This window comes from Archocentrus centrarchus, chromosome 13, assembly GCF_007364275.1.
Source record: "Archocentrus centrarchus isolate MPI-CPG fArcCen1 chromosome 13, fArcCen1, whole genome shotgun sequence".
Classification (NCBI taxonomy): Eukaryota; Metazoa; Chordata; class Actinopteri; order Cichliformes; family Cichlidae; genus Archocentrus; species Archocentrus centrarchus.
In genome coordinates this window covers 19,361,332-19,382,351 of record NC_044358.1, presented here as the reverse complement: position 1 = coordinate 19,382,351, position 21,020 = coordinate 19,361,332, and the positions used below count along the sequence as shown (strand labels likewise).

Below are 21,020 nucleotides of genomic sequence, written 5' to 3'. Positions count from 1 at the left end.
ACCGCAATGATGAAGAACTCAGATGGGAAAAAAAGCACAAAAAAGAGAATTATTAAAGTAGTGATCAACCAAACTCAAACCCCCCCCAAAATTAAAAAAGTCTATATCCATCCTTATCGCTTTCTTTTCCTGTGGTCAAACTCTCACAGTAGATAACACATTAAATGGAGAGGGAAGTATTTTTCTGCATGGAAACCCTTTATTTAGACATTTAAACAAAAAGGAAATCAATTTACAAGACTTTAAGCACATGATGTCCTTGGCTTCCTACATCATTTTGGTGGAGACCGTATGCAATTGATTTATTTCCATATGCTAACGTGAAAATAATAAGTGTGAGTAATCCTAAGGGAGATTTAAACCAAGTGCAAGGGGACGGCTGTAATCTTATAATCCTCTGTAATGTTCTAATGGTCTCTCCGAGCTTATCTACACTAAACTAACTTTCCCAGAGGAATGCAAACACAGATGCAGATGGACCAAAAGGAGTAATGTGACTAATGCTCCCCGTGTAACTCAACAATCTCTTCTGCCACACTTAAACAAGAAAACCTGCAATCCCAATAAAATAAAGTCAATTTGTGTCACTGCAGTAGTTATCTATAAACATATTTCAGACATTTGTCTGTGATCAAATAAATACATTTCAAAAATAAAATATCTGCTTGTAAAACTTACAAAGTTCTATATAAAAACAATAAATAACAGTATTCCAAGCTTTGACACTATAAGAATTTCCACCCACACAAAACATAATATCAAAGGTTTTGAAGAAACTGCTGCATCCACAGTGCCGCAGCATTCTACTGCCCGGCCAAAGCCGCAGCTGAAGCAGATGGTGACCGGATCGGCTGCAGGAACTCGGAGGTGAAGACGGCCTCAGCGTACTCCTCCACAACATCCTGAAACTCTGCTGCCACATCAGCCAGAGCCTCTGACAGCAACTCGTCAGCCAAGCTGTGAGGTAACAGTTAGAACAAATGGTTATTTTCCTTAAAAAGACTATAACCACTCTCCTAAAGTCTTCTAAAAGAATCAGGTTTCGCATCAAAACAAATCATATACGACAACGGCACTGATGTGACTACTGTTCCTGCTAGTTTTAATCTTCTTTCCACAAGATCTGAGCTTAGAACTTTTGAAAAACACACTACATAAAAAGGTCAGTAATCATGGACACAATGTGAAATGCAAATCACTCGAAACATGTCCTTGTGCGCTTCTGGCTGTGCACCGTGTCCGTCAATTGTGTCCAGGGACGAAACAAAGATGCATCTGGTTCAGCGTGGCTCTTGTGCACAGTGGTTATAATTTCAAAGTAAATGTAAATTATCGGCCTTGTGCCATTATCTGCAACAATGCATAAGGTCCAATTAAAGCCAGTTTCTCTGAACAAAAGCAGGATCTGCTTTTAATGGGTGCACGTGCAAAACTTAGCTAAAAACATAAAATGGAGCAAATGGAGCTGTGCGCAGCACCGAGCTAAATTTCAGCATTTGATCAGTATCTGGGTCAACACACACGCAGGCAGGAAGGCAGGCACAGACTGAGGCAGGCACACAGAGATGAAGGAAAATAGGAAACACACTCACACATCCGCCAAAATGTCAGTGCAACAAAACTATCAGTAAGTGTGTGTTTTCGAACCCCTTGTACCTTCAAAGGGTCATGACAAGAACACTTTGTTCACAGCACCCTATAGAGAGAGAAGCACAGCGAAGAATCTGTCGCTGTGGTTTGGGAACAGACATTATGAAATATCATTAACGCTAATATGCAAGTGGCCATGCTTGCCCTTCTGAATTACTCCAAGTTATCTTTATATTCAACACAGCAGTACTTGCACGGTGCACCGTTTATGCTAACGCATGAAAATCCAAAGAAAGAGCAAAGTCATGCAAAATAAATCAGGATCCTACTACTAAGTTTTGTTTATATGTATAAAGAAATTCAAATAGCTGTTTTGGCAGTGCTGAAGTCTTTCGATCTTGCAATCAGTCTGTTAGCAGACAGAATGAATGAGATCCTCCAGGTGGTACGGCTCCACGGCAGCACAGGGCTGCTCATTACCATCTCATCACACAGAAAGCTTTCTGCACTGTGTCAGAGCAGCAGGGGTCGTACAAGTCTTTATGTGTGCCTTTTCTGTCTTCAGAAACACTGATATAATTGGATAGTTTCTCACATGATATCTTTTTTTTTTTTCTAAATACTCAAAAATACTGATCCATGTCTTAAAAACTTTGGTTCATTGATGTGAGACCGATAATGAGCCAGTGACACAGTCAGTCAGATCCCATGGGAAGAACTGGACAGATCTAAACTTAAGAAAGACAGTTTATCGAGCTGCTTAGTATCCCACGCAAAAAAAAAAAAAAAAAAAAAAAGTATTTCAGAAGTTTAGAACTCATATATCAAACACATAAGTTCAATATGTTCACAAAGATGGCAGGAAGCCTGCATTGCACCAACAGCATTCTATCAAGTATGCAAGCTTGTGAGTGGGAGAGAAGACCAGCGGCAAACAGCAGAGGTGCACGATGCAAACCATAAACTCTGCATGATCCCCACCGAGCGAGCGCTTCTGGCTGTGCACCGTGTCCATCAATTGTGTCCAGGGACGAAACAAAGAACAGGAAGGATGCATCTGGTTCAGCGTGGCTCTGGTTACAAACACTGAGCCTGTCATATCACTGATATTTAAGACAACTTTTAAACAGTTACATCATGGAAGAGATTCATTCATAGCAACTGGATATATTTAGTGGAAAATGGTTTGCTGTTTGAGGGCACTCTCGATGAATCTGAACACTGACATGAGTTCTGCTGGGAGCTAATGCCCCTTAATAAAGACAGACATGAACACTGAAGGTGCAATTAGAAGAATAACTTATTCTGAAAGGGGAAGCTGTAGCTTCACAGCCAGCTTTTATGTCCATCATCAGCAGACACTGGTGCAACATAGAAATCCTCCAAGAACCAGACTGCAGTCATTGTTGTTGTTGTTGTTGCCTGGTGTTGGTGGCCGGGGAAGGGAACTTCATAAGTCCTGAACAAGCAGAAGCACAGCAAAGGGCAAACAACAGGATCTCCTGCTCTCCAGCAGTCATATAGCAAGAGCCTCAGCAATTGCTGCATTCACTGTTTCATTCACTGACTGCCTTCAAAATGATTGACAAGGGGGTCAGATGTTAGATTGTGGAAAAGGAAAAACCTCCCTGGGCAGCACGACTACTTTTATCTCTCATGTTGGACTGAGGGCAGATTGGAAGCTAGACTGACTTCCTGTCACATCCAAAGGAACAAAGCGATATAGCAGGAGGGCCACCAACAGCAGCTTAGCATGCTAATGCCAGTGGAGATGTATGCAACACAAGACCTAATGTCCACACATTCATTTTCTTCACAGCTTGTCCAATTCAGGGTTGCAGGAGAGCTGGAGCCTATCCCTGCTGTCACAGGTCAGATGGTGGAGTACACCTTGAACAGTTTGCTAGTCCACTGCAGGACTAACACAGAGGGAAACACAAACACGCTGCATGCTCACATCAACAGCCACTTTAGAATCACCAGTCAACCTAACATGCATGTCGTTGGACTGCAGGAAGAAGCTGGAGTACCCGGACTCATGCAGGCACAGGGAGAACATGCAAATTCCACACAGAAAGGCCCCAGCTGGACACTGAATTTAGATTGAGGACCCCCTTGCTGCCTTGAGATGAAAACAGATAATGCAACTGTAGGGCGAGCAGTAACACCAGCTGAAATCTATGCAACAAGACATAATGTCACAGCTGTTAACCATTTTAAACAGTTTCTAACAGTGATAATATAAACTTACATATTTCGCCTTTAAACTTTAGCTGAACACACAACCACACCAAAAGAAGGGGGGGGGGGGGGGGGGGTCATTGAGGGAGCCTATAAAAATCAGCACTGTGTAACAACCTATAGCACAACATTGAGATCCCTTCACAGACTATTTAAGCCCCACTCACACCTTGACCCATATCACCTTAATGACTCATATGATGGCAGGGTGGGCCAACAAACTGACACCTTGGCCCATGTGACCCTAATTCCTCACATGATGACAGTGTGGGTCAATGACTCTCACCTTTAATGTGACAACCCCACTAAGAGTGAAATACCTGAGACTCCCCATCAGCTTTTAGAATTGAAAAAGCTTCTTAAATGAGGTGAAACATCTTCAAGAATCTACAAAAAAGAAGTCAAATCTTCAGCTCAAACGCCTAAGATTACCATGACCCAGATGACTGAGAACCTGCACAGACAATAACTGTGATGCATACTTCAAACAACACTGGCAATCAGCCAGTGCAAATGGAATTCGGTGCTCTGCCTGATCATACATTTATGTGCATGTATTGTTAGCTTATTATTAACACTGTCAGTTTTCTACCTGTCTGCAACGGCCCAGGGGTTGAAGCTGCCGACGGCCTCGTGAGCCACAGCGCGCAGGTAAGTCTCATAGTCTGCCCGGTACCGCCGAATGTTTCTTAGCATGCTGCCTGGCACCGAGATAACAGTCCCCTCGCTTCCCTCCACTGGGCCTGGGAACATGGTGTTGTTAGCAGGATGCTGCTCATCTTGGGACGCCTCCTCTGTCAGGCTGTTCTCACACAGGAAACTGAATATGGAATAACAAGAGGATGCTCAGAAGGTGAGCCCAAGAAATGTATTTTTTCAGTATCTTGAAAATATATTTTTATTTCAGTTAAATTCATACAGTGCCTTTTTTTTTTTTTTTTTTTTTTTTTAAAGACACTCTACATTGTATGGTTAAAAACCTCATAATATTATAGAAAGAAACCCAATGAGCAAGCGGCATGATGAGCAAACGACCTCTAAGGGATGTTTATGTGGAGAAGAGGTAAACTCCTTTGTTGAAGAGGGAGTACAATGCTGTGCTAGAACACAAACTCACGCCATACCTGATGCGAGGGTGTAGATGATGAGTTTAGGAGAGGTGTCAGAGTGCAGGCAGCTCTCTTGCGTGCCCCTTACTAGGAACGAGCAAGGGCTCAGCTGGGCATCGCCGTGGTCTGGCTTTATAATCCTCTCTGCTTCGACAAATCAGCCTGGCTCTTGCAATGGCGCTCACTGTGCTATATTTAGTGTTGCAGCAGCTCCTGAGCAAAGTGCCTCTCTATTGTGCTCCCTGGACCTCAGCTGAACTTGTTTCAGTTTTGACTACTGGGGCTGCAACCCGTGGGGTGGCCATAAATATCAAAGTGCCAGCACAACCATGCTTCTGGTCTGAAATGGGTCGAGTTACTGTTGGATGAGGAAAAAGCAACAATTCTGTACCCTGCAAACTCGCTTATTTTTAAAGTCAGAATGGCTCCCATGCTGCTACACAGAAAAGGGACTGGAGTGTTTTTTCTGTGAATGAATACATTCAGATATTTTGGCACAAAAGACCATCTGCAAGGAAAGATTGGACTTGCATAACAATCTGTGAAAAGGTGATATGAATGGAGGAAAAAAAATTTGTAAATTAAATATCATGACAAATTCTTAGTTGTAGTTTGTCACGCTATTGTGCCCTATGAAATTCACTCCAAACTGAATGACGCATCTCTGATGAATATTTCAGTAAATCTGTGTTTTCACAACTGCGTGTGCATTTCGGTTTTGTGCAGTGGAGTACCAAATTGTTGAAACGCTAACAAAACATCCTCTACCCATCACGCCGTACCACCTACAACTTGGCCTGCACACAGGATTTACACAAACCAAAGCAAGCAAGCAGCATTAGCTATTAGCGGGATCACCTCAGGTTTGTCTTCTTATTTCTCTACAAAAGCTAAAGCCATGCAGAGCCTGGCAAAGAAGAGACCTGGCACAGGACGGTGCCATATGTGATATATCAAAAGGGATGCAAGCTGGGCTGAAGCTGAGTCAGATAAAACCACGAGTGGCTGAGAGATAGTAAGGGGTGATTCAAGCGAGGCTCACAGAAGGCTCAGTGACAGCAGGGAAGATCAGTATGGTATGAAACAGGTGGGTGATATTAAATAAATAATAAAAAAAAAAAAGACTAGTCAGAAATCTTCAATATATCAAAATAAATCTCTTGTATAATGTTGCACTGGAGTGTTTTAAATGTGGAGGCAGAATATGGAAGACGTCATAGCTGCAAATCTACCAGGTTACCAAGTGATGAAATATAGGAGGCAACTGTAGCCACAAAGGGTAGAGGGAAAAGAATAAAATACATGCACGGTTTATAATACTGCTGAGTGACGTTTTCATCTTTTTATTGATTTGCTTGACCTGCTGATGGAGCTGCGGGGCTGGGGGGAGCGGAGTCTGGTTCTGGGCTCCTCACCATGGATACATAAATTTTATCTGCTGCTCTGCCGATGACTTTAAAGATGAAATCTCTCACTTTATTGTCCCAGTGGGTTTTTTTTTTTTTTTGACAGCGCCCAAAAAGGCACAAGCACAAAGAAACCCAAATGAGCAACATGTGCTGTTTTGGAAAGAGTATTCAACACAACAAAGACAGCGTTAGGTCTGGTGATCATCAATGGGAGTGTTAAAAAACCTGTGGGCTCTGCTGCTGTAGGTCATTAATTAAAAGTAACCCTGAATATACTCAGCATAGACTAAAAGAACAGAATAGAGCACCAGCACACACTAAGAATAAAACTACTTTAAGGTGTTTATTTTATTTTCCAGTGCTCACCTTCTCTATAAAAACAGCTTAATACAAAAAAAAAAAAAAATCAGGAAACCGATAGCCGATAGTGACTCAAACAACAGCACCAAAGATGTCTCCAGTAATAATCACCCCTGTGAAAATTCTGCAGCTTTGTTTCTGCGGCATGTTCCCCCCCCCCCCCCTGTGGTGTGTGTATAAATATGTGTGTGAGGCACGAAATGACGTGCGTGTCGCCCGATGCGTCTCTCTGGACTGAAAAATGCTGGCTGTAAAGAACTACTCAGGGCTGAGACAACACACATGATGAGCTCTTTGCACATTTTCCTGTTCCCAAATTAAACCTTGTCATTCTGCTACACCACACACCAGGACGGTCAACACAGACAGAGGATTAACACAATCCCACATCAGTACAAAAAAAAACAAACCGCATTTTTTAACCACAGGTTTTGATCTGAAGGCTGCATAAGCATCAGGAAAGAGAGCTGTAGAATATCTGCCGCCGTGGAAAGCTGCTTATCAAAATAACTTTCCTCGATCTCTGGAAAATTATGCTCCCTAGAGAGCAACCAGTGGGTTGACTTGTTGCTCTGTGGCATCTCAAGATTTGATCATTTCATTTAGCGAGGTGAATGATTTAGCTGTTATAGTTATGATAGTCATGCTGCTGCACACACAATCTGACATGCCCTAACATTATAATTCGAAGAGAGCTAAATTTAGCGCACAAACTGCAACAACTTAAGGTTAGGCTGTTTTTAACTCGCAGCGCATCCTCCGTGTTTTGCTTCTGCAGTAGAACGGATGCTGTAATAAAAACTTTTCCTATGCTGGTATGTGTTGTATTATGTGGCACCTGGGTCCATTTATCCTTCAGCACATGTAGCCAACGCACCACCCTCACAGTTCAGTTCAATTTACGAAGCAACTTTCTGCCCTCCAAAGACAACTCTATAAAACAATGTGCCTAATAAACACAATTTCTCTCTCCATCTCACACCAAACGACTCCCTACTTCCACCTTTATTACTTCTACGGGGGACAAAGCACTGAGGGAAAAAGAGCTGTTGTAGATAGACAACAACTTCCTGCTTGCACTTTTTGCAGAGATTTAGGGAAAAACAAACATATCTGTTAGAGTATCTCAGGATTCACAAACCACACCATGTGCAGCCTTCATGAACGAATTCTTTCGCTTTTTAACACTCAAATATATGATTGTTTTAATTTGAAAGAAACACAAGAATTAATACTTTACTTTTACTAAATCATGCAGCAGTGACTGAGTGACTGCTGCATGGGCTGAGTCTTCATTTAGAGCACAGAATAGGGACAATATATAGAATACTTTTCATATGCAAATGAGTACAATTACTGCACAACAAGCACCCTCAGAGCCTAAAAATACCACGCATGCATGCAAGATCCAGAATCACGACCACCATCAGTCATGTCTTACAGAATCCTTATTCTACCAGACAAGTTCAGAAGTGTCTAATTTTGGGAAAAAAAAAAAAAAGATTGTGTGATGGCATGTGTGAGTCAGCAGACAGCAAAGCTACCCACCCTCCGTGCTGCGGAATTTCTCTTTCAATCTCACCGATTACTAAGAGGCTTAATCGATCGGTGCACCAACAGAAACAGCTGCATTTTTCTCTAAACATGGCCAAGAAATTTCAAGTGTTTTCATTAAAACATTAACCAACAACCAAATATAGACAAACTATGTCTTGCAAAAAAGCTGAACCACTGGGCTTATTAATAATTCAATGACATATTTTAATTCTAATTTAACACAAACTGGTTTACAGTAGTACACAACTGCACATAAAGAGTATATAATCATTCCCCTTTGTCTATATACTGCACAACTGAATTTCTATTTATCTCTGATAAATACACAATCGCCTTTGTGTGTTCTAATATTCATAAGCACTCTGGTCGGCTTGTTTCCTCAGATTAGCACTTGCTTTCAAATCAAAGTGTTTTTCTATTGATCCATGTCAGGAAAAAACCAACAACAGTCACATCCACTGTGATTTAATGTACCAACCTAAATAAAACACAAAAAGGTCCAGTGGGGTGCCAACACTTTCCAGAGGAACTGTAATCTAGACTGAGGATAAAAGTGCTGGAGGCAGGTCTGTACTGAGCCACAGCGATTCAAGGAGTTTCAGACCAAATGAGTGAGCAGTTGTCCCTCCCTGTTAAGAAGCTGGAAGGCTTGATGCCTCTGAAAATTAACAGCTAATGAAAAAAGGCACCTCTTCAAAAAAAAAAAAAAAAAAAAAGCACCTATGTTTGCCAAAGAATTGAGTTATTACTTGATAGATGCATTAGGAGGAGTCAAACATGAGTCACGGGCAAAGTGGATCTTAGGGCAAAGTTTCCACTGAGTGAAGTGAACCTGCAGCACTTGAAGACTGACTGACTTTAATTTGCTAATGGCCACAGCTTGAATAAGTATCCTGCTGGCTTGCCTGTGTCAACAGCTTCTAGTCTTGCAGTCTCTTTTCTCTTCCTTCCAAGTTCCTCGTTAATTTAAGCAGTTATAGCAGCTGCAGCTAAAGCTCTGGGCAGTGGAGGGTCTCCCTGCGGAGTCTGCTGCCAGAGTCAGGAATAGAGTCGGCCTTGGGTACTGTAGCCACCAAGTGAGTTTTGTAGGATGAGTAAGGCCTCCCAGTGGAACAGTGATTACAGGGCAGACACGTCATGTGGAAAAAGTACTAAATGTGTATTGCTGGGGGAAAGAAAAAAAAAAAAAAACATTAACCGCTTCCTTCTTATTGAGTCTAGAGGCCCAATTAAACCAGCACTGAATGACTTCCTGTGGAAGATGCTGTTTGCTGCTCTTCTATTACAGCATCAGCAACTAAAGCAAGTCATTAAAGGTAATTTGATATGTAATTTGTTTCATAAGTGCATTAAAAGTGACCTGATACTTTCCAGGTAATGAAAATCCACCATTTCTCCATTTGCATATGTTAAAAAAAACAAGAGTATATCGTAATTTTGTGCAATCAGGAGCACTGAGCTGAGCTATGATGACCGATAATGGAGGCTAAGACCTATAATTTCAGCTCAAATGATTGGAAAGCGAGTTAAATGGGTCAAACCTTAATACTGGGCTCCAATTAATATTCTGAGAACACTCAAAAATTTACCTACTGACTTTTTGAGAGCGAGGAAGGGAAACCATCAGCAACAGATGAAACACAGAAAGGATTTGGGTGCAGTAAAAGCGAAAAGACAGAGTAACCCACCCAGTCTCCACAGGTTTCTCAAGGACAATATCCACTGCAGAGGTCTGTTTCAACACTGGCCTTGTGAGCCTAATTGGCTGAGGAGAGGCTGGCCTGGAGCCGAGGGCATGGGACTGGGATCCTGGGAAGAGCAGAGAGAAAAAGGGGATTAAAGGGGAATGTTAGGAGGGACGGGGTGTAGCAGGTAGCAGACAGATAGATGGAGAAAAGGACAACAGCATACAGTGTGAATGGCAAGTAATCATCTACCCTTGTCAGTTGTAGCACTGTCTCCACCTACAGGAAAGACCTGGGAATAATTTTATCGGCTTTGCACTTAAATATTACCAAAGAGGAACAACTTTAAGTGCAGAAACTGATCATTTTCGCTTCTTTTTACCTCCTGGTCGTTCCCAGCACAGAGGATCTGAGTAGGTGATAGAAGCAAACCGTCTCCTCACTTCCTCCTGGTCCCGCTGCCAGACACACAGAGAAACAGATTCTATAAACACAGAGTCCTCCTAACAAAGAGCCTCATCAAACACACTCGACAGTGTAATCAAGTCTGGAAATTGCATCGGTATGCAGAAGCAGACCACAGCTGTCATAACAGCTCATTATAAATACTCGGCCGATAACTGGTGACCTTTCAGGTTCCACGGTGACCTTTCACTGGTGGGTCCGTCTCACCTGTATCTCCTCCATACGAAGCAGCATTCTCTCCAGGGTGGGGGCCTGCAAATCGTCCAGCAGCTCTTCACTCCGCTGCTCAGCATTTTCTTCTGCCTGTCAAGAGCAATAATTAGAAACCCCCCCCCAAAACAATACGAGTATACTGAGCTTAGTTGTGCAGTTTTTAAATCATCACCATGATAAATTTAAATGTCAAATTTCCTGTAGTGAAGCTCACCTCCTCTGCAGCCTGTTCAGGCACTCGACTCCTCAGTGGCGAGTTAATTCTGTTCCTGGACTCAACAATTTGCTGAATACACAATAAAAAATATCAGTTTATTTTACAAGGTACATCTGAAACTAAACACACACACACACACACACACACACACACACACACACACACACACACACACTTAGATTTATTTAATTGATTCACATGCAATGACTTCTTCAGGAGATATATATATAAAAAGAAGAAAATCTGGCAGTGGCCAGACAGCAGATAAGTCTCCTTACCTCAGCTTCATCCAGAAGGGGCTGAATTCTCTCTCTGGCCTTCTGCTCAGCTCGCTCAGCCCACTGAGTTGGCGAGACAACTTCAGACCTGTGAACCAAAACACACCCACACTGCAAGCTGTCACAGAAGAAGTTCTGAGGAGAAGCTGTTTTAACTTTAAGAGACTAAATTAAAAAAAAAAACATATATATATATATATATATATATACATATATATATATATATATATATATATATATATATATATATATATATATATATATATATATATATATATATATATATATATACACACAGAGCATTGTTAGAAAAATGCATATTTGGAATATTAGTCCACCTTGGGTTCAAAATGAGTGTTGAATTAATTAAAAAAAAATGTTTATGCCAGAGTTTTAAAATAACTATCCCTTTGAGTCCAGTAAGACATTCACATTACTGAAAATTCATGAGAGAATTATTTAATCATCAATAATGAAGGCCAAATATATTCACACATAACAGAAATATTCATTAGACTCAGTGTTTTTGAAATATTCATGTCCATCTGTAATTATAACTAGATAAGGTCAAAACTGTCAGACTCTTTGTTGGCACTGCGTTGAATGTGTTCTGGTTACTTTCACTGTTGAAGCCAATAAATCAATACACAAAGCCTGACGTGCTAGTTAAGAGTTTCACCACCTGAGTGCAGTTTGAAGTATAAAAGATTCACTGAGTGTGACATAACCATTTTATATGCGATGCAGTCTGTTGATTGGACAGAGATCTATTGTGCAAAACTTATCACCTGCAAAGAAGTGAAGCAGTTTTGGTGCTTCTGCTTGTCACAGTAGCCCCAGAAAAATAAGATAAAGTAACCAGTTCTTGATCTACAATATACACAAATATTTTGCAGTAGTTTTGGCATTAAACTTACACTTTCTTGTATGTAAAATGTTGTGCTTGTGCCAAATGAACCTGCCATAGTTTTATAACTTACAGGCAAAACAGATGTGTAATAACGGTGCATTAAACTTTCTTTGTATCACACTCTGCACAAATTTGTTGTGGAATCCAAAAAAACTGGAGGGGCTACATGTGCTCCTACAATGAAATGGCACACTCATGAAGGTGAGTAAATAAATAGTAGGTCTACATGTCTTCGTGATAGAGAACACAGTAGAATTAACCCACATATTCACAGAAGGGTAATTAAATGTTGACTGCGACCTTTGCTCTGTGCACGCTGCATCTTGTTGCCAGCCTTTTAAAGTTACTCTCCAGTGGCTAATTAGGAAATGTGCAGCAGTCTATGGGAACATATGCTCTCCTTGGTACTGAATGGATGTGCTGCCATCACAGCCTGCACTATTTTCCGCTCTTTGTTTTGTTTTCTGTAGATAACACTGCCCAAGTTCCCAGTGCCCAATTCCCAAAGCAAATGCTTATTTGATTGTGGGCTCGGTACACTGAGCTGAGTAGGAAATGTTTATTTCTTCTTAAATAACATAAATAGCAACTATTTATACAGGTTAAAGGACCAATGCATATATTGCTATACATAATGAGCTTAGATTAATTGATCTAATCAATTAATTTCTTTTATATCAGTCTGCTCCGGCTTAGTAACGTGCCACAGTGTCTCCAGAATTTGCAATTTTAGGTGCCATGGACTGAAAAAATTAAAACTTTTTGGCTCAATTAATATTCAACATGACTTTCGGCCTTCATTCCCTTGGATCCAAGTCTGCTAAAACAATAATTTTATCAGTACTGTACCTTAATCTCTGAATGCGTTCGGTCTCTTCTTTACTCAGCTGGTTGAGCTCTTTCAGTCTCTGCGCTGTCATCTTATCCAGCCAAGCCTTCCTGCATCACCCGGGCAATCATCAAATGAAGCAAAATGTAAGCTCAAAGAAGCTTCGCACATAAATAATTTATAATCCTCGTGTTTAATCAGGCTGCTAGCCACTGATTAATAGGAAAGCACAACTGCAGTAATTAAGATTTGATTAAACAGAGACATATGTGGAACACTCAATCAATGAGGTGCTTATAAAACAGGCAAACTATTAATCACTCAAAAAGAGAAATGGCCTCAATCTAGCTGGCACCTGGATTAATTTATTGGAAAGAATTAACTTTGAATTAGAATCAGAGTATTGCCTCCGGCTCTCAGCAAGTGGGGTCTGACATAAAGGTTAGAAACGACTCTCTGAATGGACTCATTAACATTCCTCCTTCCTAGATTCCATCCATTTTGCTACGATAGATAATCCAGTGTGTGATGTAGAAATGACACAGATTACAAGGCAATTTGAAAAAAGATATACAATAAGTGGCAGAGATTAAAGCTGGGGCAGGCAGCAACAAACAACATCATCGGGCAGAAATTCTCTGCTGAACTTCTGCACATCCTTTGGGCTCCACTGTCAGGCTTCAAGAAAAATCTAGCCGATGGTATTAGATTCTGACCAACCAGAGGTCCTGCCACAGATTGATCTACCAGTGCAGATGCACATATAGATCCCTCACGCACGCACATCCCTAGAGAGCGGAAAGCCTGAGTCAATGTTGGAAAATCTTGCAGGAAAAGTTGTTGTTCCCCCACTAGCAGTAGCTGCCTCTGCACAGCAAAGCACTCCAATAAAAGGAAGACAGACTTATCAACAAGACTATAAATGCAATAAAAAAATTACATTTATATGTAATATTATAAACACAGACAGGTACAATTCCTGGTCCCAGGGCAGCCTGGTGTTTACCTTTTTGCACTACCACTGTAAGCACAGCCAGGATGTGTAGCTAAAGGTCAGCTAACATCCTGGACCTTGCTAACATTGATTTTACACATAACATCTTACGCTGTTACCATGAAAGCAAGAGACACGGAGCTAAGTTGAATGTTCAGCCCTTTGCCAAAGTGGCCAAACACTCAAGGCTGCGACACACAGCTTGTGTCGCAAGCATTTGAAGTGTGCACTCATCTGCAGGGAGCAGGCTTAGGACAGAGAGGGGAAAGCTGACAGAGGAAAGATTTACTTACAAATTTGTCTCTTTTTTCCACCCTTTTTCCATATTTCTGACAAACCATTTCTTTAAAATCAGGTTAAAAAACACTTAGGAGGTGATTGGAGGTGGGCTTTACCTTAATGCTTCATTCTGAGCTTCTTCCTTCTTTTGTGAGCTCAGGCCTAATTCAGTGTCGAAACCACCTCCCACCCTCTGCTTCGGAGGGTTCGGTGGGTTTGCGGAGATCGATGAGAGCTTCACTGGAGAGAAGAGACAACGAGGCTCTGGCCTTCCCCTCTGAGGAGATCTGTTGACGGCAGAAGGCTGACTGGATTATAAACTCAGACAAATATACTCTACATTAAAACACTTCTGAAAAGAGCAATTTGTGTTTTGGCTCTTACATCGTACAAATGATTTCATTTTCACATTTTCCTTAAATTAATGAAACGTGAAAATTTTGGTATATGTTATGGCCTGACAAATATTTAGTATTTTTGTGCTGCTCGCAACCACATCCTGACTGAAAAATGGGAAGAAAAAAATCATATAAATTTATAAAAAGCTAAAATTGAATTTATTGGTTGTTTTTTTTCTTCATAGGAGGCTATTTACAAATGCATATTATTTCATACTAGATGTAAACTGTTATCAGCATTTCAGATCAGCATTTCAGACATTAAAGCAGCAGAGCTTGTAGTTACATAATGACATTAATCATCTAGCGAGCTGAGAACTGCACAGAGATAACAGACTCACCGCTGTGGAGGAGGAGAGTGAGGGGATGTAGGTATCCAGGGCACAGAGTTCTCTTTTTGAGGGAGCTGGTTCACTCTGAGCCGAGAGGAGACTGTGGGCTGCTGGAAGCCTGCATCTTGCATCTGATTATGCTATAAAAAAATAGAAAATAAATATTTAGTTTCCTTACATTAACCTCACGTTGTTTAGATCTGATCTTTAGAAAAGCCCTTTTCAAGGTGTATTATATTAAACAACCAATAATGTTGAAACTAATATACTATGAAGCCCACTCTGTGTCTTGTAACATATTCAGTTCGGTGCAAGCCCAGCACCTTCATTGTTTCAGCCTTTTTTCTTTCAGAGGGCAGCCTTTTTCTGGTGTTAGTGTTTGTCTGAAATCGTCTCTGCAGCTCTTGCAGCTCCCTCTGCTGGCCGAGGCTCTCCAGGCCAGTCCTCAGCACCTCTCTTCTGTTGATGGGCCATTGAGTTGTTCTGGGTTTCTCTGAGGCCACTCTCTTATCTGCTGACACAAATGAAAATTAAACAAGTCAAGAGCAAACCACACTCTTTATCCCTTTTAATACAATTCAATTATGTTGAAATCTGGTGGGAGCACAAAACACCACCAAATAGAGAATTTGCTCGCACTCCTGACAGCCAGGTGGATATATGGCTCATGTTCAGGTTTCTACGGAGAACTAGATTGCAGATGAGGCTCATTGTAGCTGTTTATATCATCACTTCTAGAGGATGCCTCTCAGCTCAATAAGACCCAGCAGGACTTAACTGCTCATATACAAAGCAGCAGGGGCCCAAAGGTTCTGCACTAAAAATCTTGTTTTCCTATCACTGCCTCGTGGCTCCTGATCAATTTTAAGCCCGAGTAGAGCCATTTGTGCATAGTGGGAGGCCCCCAAGACTACCACGTAAAAGCCCCTGGGGGGGCTTCAGTATACATAGGAGACTAAATGGTTTGTCCTTCATCAGCAGGCATACAATTTAGAGCCTCTATCAACAAGTAGGCCTTAAGTTGAAATTACAGTCATTATATAACACCCATGAGGTCTGAAATTGCATCAATAAATACACAAGGCAAATAAACACTCAATGCTCACCACACAAGCCCCTTCTGGGATTCTTGGGTTTGTAAGGAACTCGAACAGTTCCTTGCAATTTGGGACCCCTGGGTGCAGGTGACATGCTGCGATGAGGAGACTTCCTTTGTTGAGGGCATGCTTGAGCCTGCACCTTTTTGAGCATCTCTTGTTTACTGAGCGCAGAATCCAAAGTCTGAAAAATGAAGTGACAGCAAAGCCTGAGATTATTCACTAAATTTAAAAAAAAATTCCTAAGATAAGCTGCATTTTTAGATATACTACATAAAATACTGATTAATTCAACAACACATTAAAGATACATTAATAAAGATAATCATGTGTGCTATAAATATGATGCATCTAGAGCAATCATATCATTTGGACATAATAAAGTCATAATATTACTTCTATCTGTGACCTACAAGCAACATCAGATACATAATCTGTCCTTGTAATGCTCTGCCAAACCAACACTGGAGTTAATTTCAGTTCATGCTCAAATGTTTGACCTGATTTTTGTGTTCATTAAATAAAGTTAGAAAAGTAGGATTAACGTCAAAAGACTGAAGAACAGCACTGGTTTGCCATAACTTACATTTAGTTTCTTTCTGCTGATTGTTCTGCTTGTTTGGGATTATAATCCTAAAATGCAATCCTAAAGCACTTCATACAGCAGCTACTGTTGCATTTCTGTCCTGGAGCAGAGTCTACACTAGGAAAACCCACATCACTCTTTGAATTCAGAGGTTACTTTGTGCTGCTCACCTCTAGTTTCTGCAGGATGTTGAGGGCCGTCTCAGGCACAGCTGAGCCCTGGTGCACTTCAACCTTAGCTGAGCACAAAGAGAGCTGGCGAATCAGCTGACCCAGTTCTTTGGAATACGGGGGCACTTTATTGTGAGACAGATCTGAGAGTTGGTGGATAAAAACCTGTAAGGCCCTGAGCGCCCCACGATGTGCAGCTGCAAGCCTGTTTATCGCCATGGACTGAAAGAAGAACAGAATCTAAATAAGTTAACAGAATTTTTAAACAACACTCTTTACAGAAAAATAAATCTAATCCAACTGTGATTTTACTCATTGATGCAACAACTAGGACATTTGTCTTCTGAGAAACAGAAGGGCCAAAATGTTACTAACTTGCTGCTTACCTTTTTAGTGTCCCACGTGTTCTGGTTTCGTAGCTTTTCTATATCTACTTGTATCTCTTTTACCTATTAAATCATTTAAGACAACAGCGTTTAGAGGAAAAGAGCAAAAGCAAACCCAACAACTTCTTAATTGCATTCAACAGAAATTTAAATACCTGTTGTTGCAGAACATAAATAATTCGAGCTGAGCGAGCTGCCTGCTTCTGTCTGCGTATCTCCAACTTGTTTTGCTCTTCAGGTTCTAACGGCTCTTCTATTTTCTCCTCTGTTGTTTAAAAAAACCATTATGCATTATTTATCAGCATCGTGCATGCCAAATTATGATTACACTTAATACATTTCAAGATACAGATGTTTTGTTGGCTACCTCTATTAGCCAGCTCCTCCACTTTCTGAATATACACTTCCAGCTCATTTTGCAGCTTGTGTATCTCGTGGTTTAAGGGTGCCTCTTTGCCTCCTTCCACCTGCCTATGGCCAGGGTCTCTGGTTGGGGGTGACTGGCTCATTCGAGGCATGGAAGAAAGGGGATGTTTTTGGAACGTATGCTGTTTGGCTCCAGCTTGGGTCACCTTCTCTTTTGGACTGGATGCTTTTGACTTAATCTTGCTTGGAGTGACTGCAAGGTCCTATAAAGAAAGGAAATAAACTGCATTTGCTAACAAGCACCAACAACTCCTTTGGTATGATATAAACCAGAATACTATTACAAACAGATAAACTTTTATATATTTATTGAATAATTAATACATCGTGTGTCAGTAATTAAATTACCTGAAGGAGTTCTACATCACTAGTTTCAAAGAGTGGGGCCTCCTGAGAAGGTTTGGCAGAGGATTTTGTCAGTGACTCAAGGCGCCTTCGTCTTAGATCTCGCTTGGCCAACTTAACAGCAGCCTGAAGCCTCTCCTCTGAGAGTGTAGTGAAGCTGAAAGAGCTTCTGGTGCTGTCCACAGTTTCCTGAACCTCTGACACTGGCAGCAGTCGCTCTATGACAATGGGGGCAGGCGGGCCAACCCAGGTGGTGCGGTTTTTAGCACTTGCAGGGATGGCTTCATTGAACAGCAGCTGTGATGTGTAAGATACCAGTCAGTTTTATATGATATAAGCAGCCATTATGATTGGGCCCATTCAGATATACTGACCTATAACACATTTATTACTATCAGTATATGTGTGGTCCAGTATGCACTGATAATATTGAACATTGCTTTACAAAACACGATACTGAAAAACAGATGCTAGGGTATTAAGGAAATGGTGTCATTACACACAGTTGTGGTCCAAAGTTTACATATACTCATTATGGACATGAACATCATAGTAGATTTGAGCTTTTAATGATTTCTTTGAAATGCTCTTCACTTAAATCGTTCAACTTTTCAAAAGTGATCATGATAGAGTACAACTGGTAGTTTCCGTTTGCCAGCATAAAAAGGATTTGTTTGACATCATTCAATGGACTGACCAATACTGAGAACAATGGGAAAGTCCAAGAAACTCAGTGGAGATCTAAGAAAGAGAACTGCAGATTTACACAAGTTGGAAAAGTCTCAAGCCTTGGTGGTTCCTGGAACTGGAAACTGTTGGAATACCAGCATCACTATCCACAGTGAAGCAAGGTGTACACTGCCATGGACTGAGAAGGTGCAAACTGAGAAAGAAGCCCCTGCTCCAAAATCTACACATTCAAGCTTGACTGAACTTTGCAGTTGCTCACATGGACAAGCTAAATACCCACTGGAGAAAGGTTTTATTGTGAGACGAGACAAAGATTGAGCTATTCAGTCACAATGACAAGAGGGAGTAAAGATGAGGCTTTCGAACCTAGGAACACTGTACCAGCTGGTAACATCATGTTGTGGGGCTGTTTTGCTGCCATTGATATTGGTACATTGTGCAAAGTGGATGAAATAATGAAGAAGAAGGACGACCTCCAAATTCTTCAACTTCACCTCAAAACAACAGCTAGACGGTTGAAATTTGGACACAACTGAGTGTTCCAACAAGACAATGATCCCAAACACACATCAAAACTGGTTTTGAAACAGATGAAGCAGGTTAGCATTAAGCTTCTGGAATGGCCTTCCAACCTCAACCCAACTCTGTAGTAATGGTTTAATGTGGTACACAAAATATTTAATTCCATAATAAAATGTTTATTGCCAGAGTTGGAGTCAAGTCTGACTGATCTCACGCTGGTACTTCTGTCATTGACTTGATTAGATTTTACTTTAAAGTTTGCTTGTTTGTTACAGTCAGTTAAATGAAATAAAACCCAAAGACATGACCCTATGATAAACATCAGTTTCTTCTTGTCTTTGTAAGTTCTCAGTCATCTAGGTCATGGTAGTCTCTGGAGCGACTGGACTTCTTTAAGTTTCTTGAAGACATTTAACCTCTCATCTAAATGGCTTCTTCACTTCTAAAACCAAATGGTGGAGAGACCCAGGTACATAAACCCTAGTGGGATGGTCTTACTTCTTCTTCTTCTTTCGGTTGCTCCTCTTAGGGGTTGCCATAGTGGATCATCTGCCTCCACCTCACTATTGCATCCTCCTCTGTCACATCAACCTTCTGCATGTCCTCCTTCACTACCTTTATGAACCTTCTCTGTGGACTTCCTCTTTTCCTCCTACCTGGCAGCTTCATATTCATCATCCTTTGTCCAATATATCCGCTATCCCTACTCTGCACATGTCCAAACTGTCTCAGCCTTACCTCTGTAACTTTGTCTCCAAACAACTCAACATAAGCTGTCCCTCCGATATGCTCATTTCTAATCTTGCCCATTCTGGACACTCATTGAAAACCTCAGCATTTTCAACTCTGCCAACTCCGGCTTGGCCTCCTGTCTTTTCATCAGTGCTACTGTCTCCAAACATCATAGTAGGTCAAGACTGCCATCTTGTAAATCTCCCCTTTCACTCTTACTTCAATCTTTCTATCACAAATCACCCTTGACACTCATCTCCACCCACTCCACCCTGCCTGCCCTCTCTTCTTCACCTCTGTTGTACACTGTAGCTTTAGCTGGTTGACCCCAGATATTTAAACTCATCAACCTTCACTGCCTCTATTCCTTGCAGCTTCAGTGTTACATGATAAACATTGTTACTTTTAGGGATGAAATACTCAAATCTATACATTGACATTGTGCTACACTCCTTATTGCTGATATATAATTTAAGAAATTTTTATGTTAAAAAAAAGTTTCACCAATCAACTAATATTAATCAATCAGTTGCAGGACTGTGTATGTATCACAAGTAAGTGCACTTAGTTTCAGCAATTAAACTTGCAAATAAAAGTGTACATACAAGGATGAGTTGCATGTAGTAAAGACAGAAGTGAATATTATCAGACTTTCAGTGTTGTTTACCTTGGTTTGGGACATCCCGGCTGCTAAACCGCTGCGGCTGTCAACATTTCGGCTTAATCCTAAAGTAACCCAGTCTCTCTCTTCACTCTGCCGTGCTAGGGAAATCCCGGGACCACTCTTTAAGGACTGTGTAGTCATTACGGCGAAAAAAAAAAAAAAAAAAAAAGTCTCAACAGAATGTAATGCTAATGGGAGCTAACAACATAAAGTCAGTCCATTCCAGAAACTCCATTCAGCCAATCCGTGGTTGTCGTTCCCAGTTTCTGCATATGAATTATAAGTCAGCTATGCGCCCTGAGTCGCTACTTGTATTTTTAATTAAAACACAGTACCTGGTGAACCTTTTAAATTTAAGGCTAAGCTTCTCCACAGTTTGAAACGGCGCCATGACAACAACGCAGACCAACAGGCGGAAGTAAATTGTGTTTAAAGTACGGCTCGTCAAAGCAACCAAAAATCAGAGCAAGTGCATTATAGTAACATATTATTAAATACGCATTTTCTTTAAATATTACACACATGGAACGTTGTAT

At 41.0% G+C, this 21,020-nt stretch overlaps 1 protein-coding gene across 4 annotated transcripts; it reads right to left on the bottom strand.

The window, feature by feature from the left end:
* Positions 1-203: 203 nt before the first annotated feature.
* kiaa0753 (KIAA0753 ortholog) lies at positions 204-20,915 on the bottom strand. 4 transcript variants are annotated; one of them, XM_030744179.1, is made up of 19 exons: positions 20,820-20,915; positions 20,488-20,613; positions 17,880-18,173; positions 17,473-17,734; positions 17,261-17,370; positions 17,106-17,168; positions 16,720-16,941; positions 15,973-16,147; positions 15,190-15,380; positions 14,876-15,006; positions 14,253-14,423; positions 12,884-12,973; positions 11,125-11,212; positions 10,844-10,915; positions 10,624-10,719; positions 10,334-10,409; positions 9,955-10,075; positions 4,424-4,651; positions 204-957 (listed from the first exon to the last, which is right to left on the bottom strand). In XM_030744179.1, the coding sequence occupies exons 2-19, from the start codon at positions 20,500-20,502 to the stop codon at positions 804-806; spliced, it is 2,559 nt and encodes an 852-aa protein (XP_030600039.1). In that variant the 5' UTR covers positions 20,503-20,613; positions 20,820-20,915; the 3' UTR covers positions 204-803. The 4 variants fall into 4 exon arrangements, with proteins under 4 accessions (XP_030600039.1, XP_030600036.1, XP_030600037.1 ...); XM_030744176.1 differs by lacking the exon at positions 20,820-20,915 and having other exon boundaries at positions 20,488-20,625; XM_030744177.1 differs by lacking the exon at positions 20,820-20,915 and having other exon boundaries at positions 15,190-15,377; positions 20,488-20,625.
* Positions 20,916-21,020: the final 105 nt, after the last annotated feature.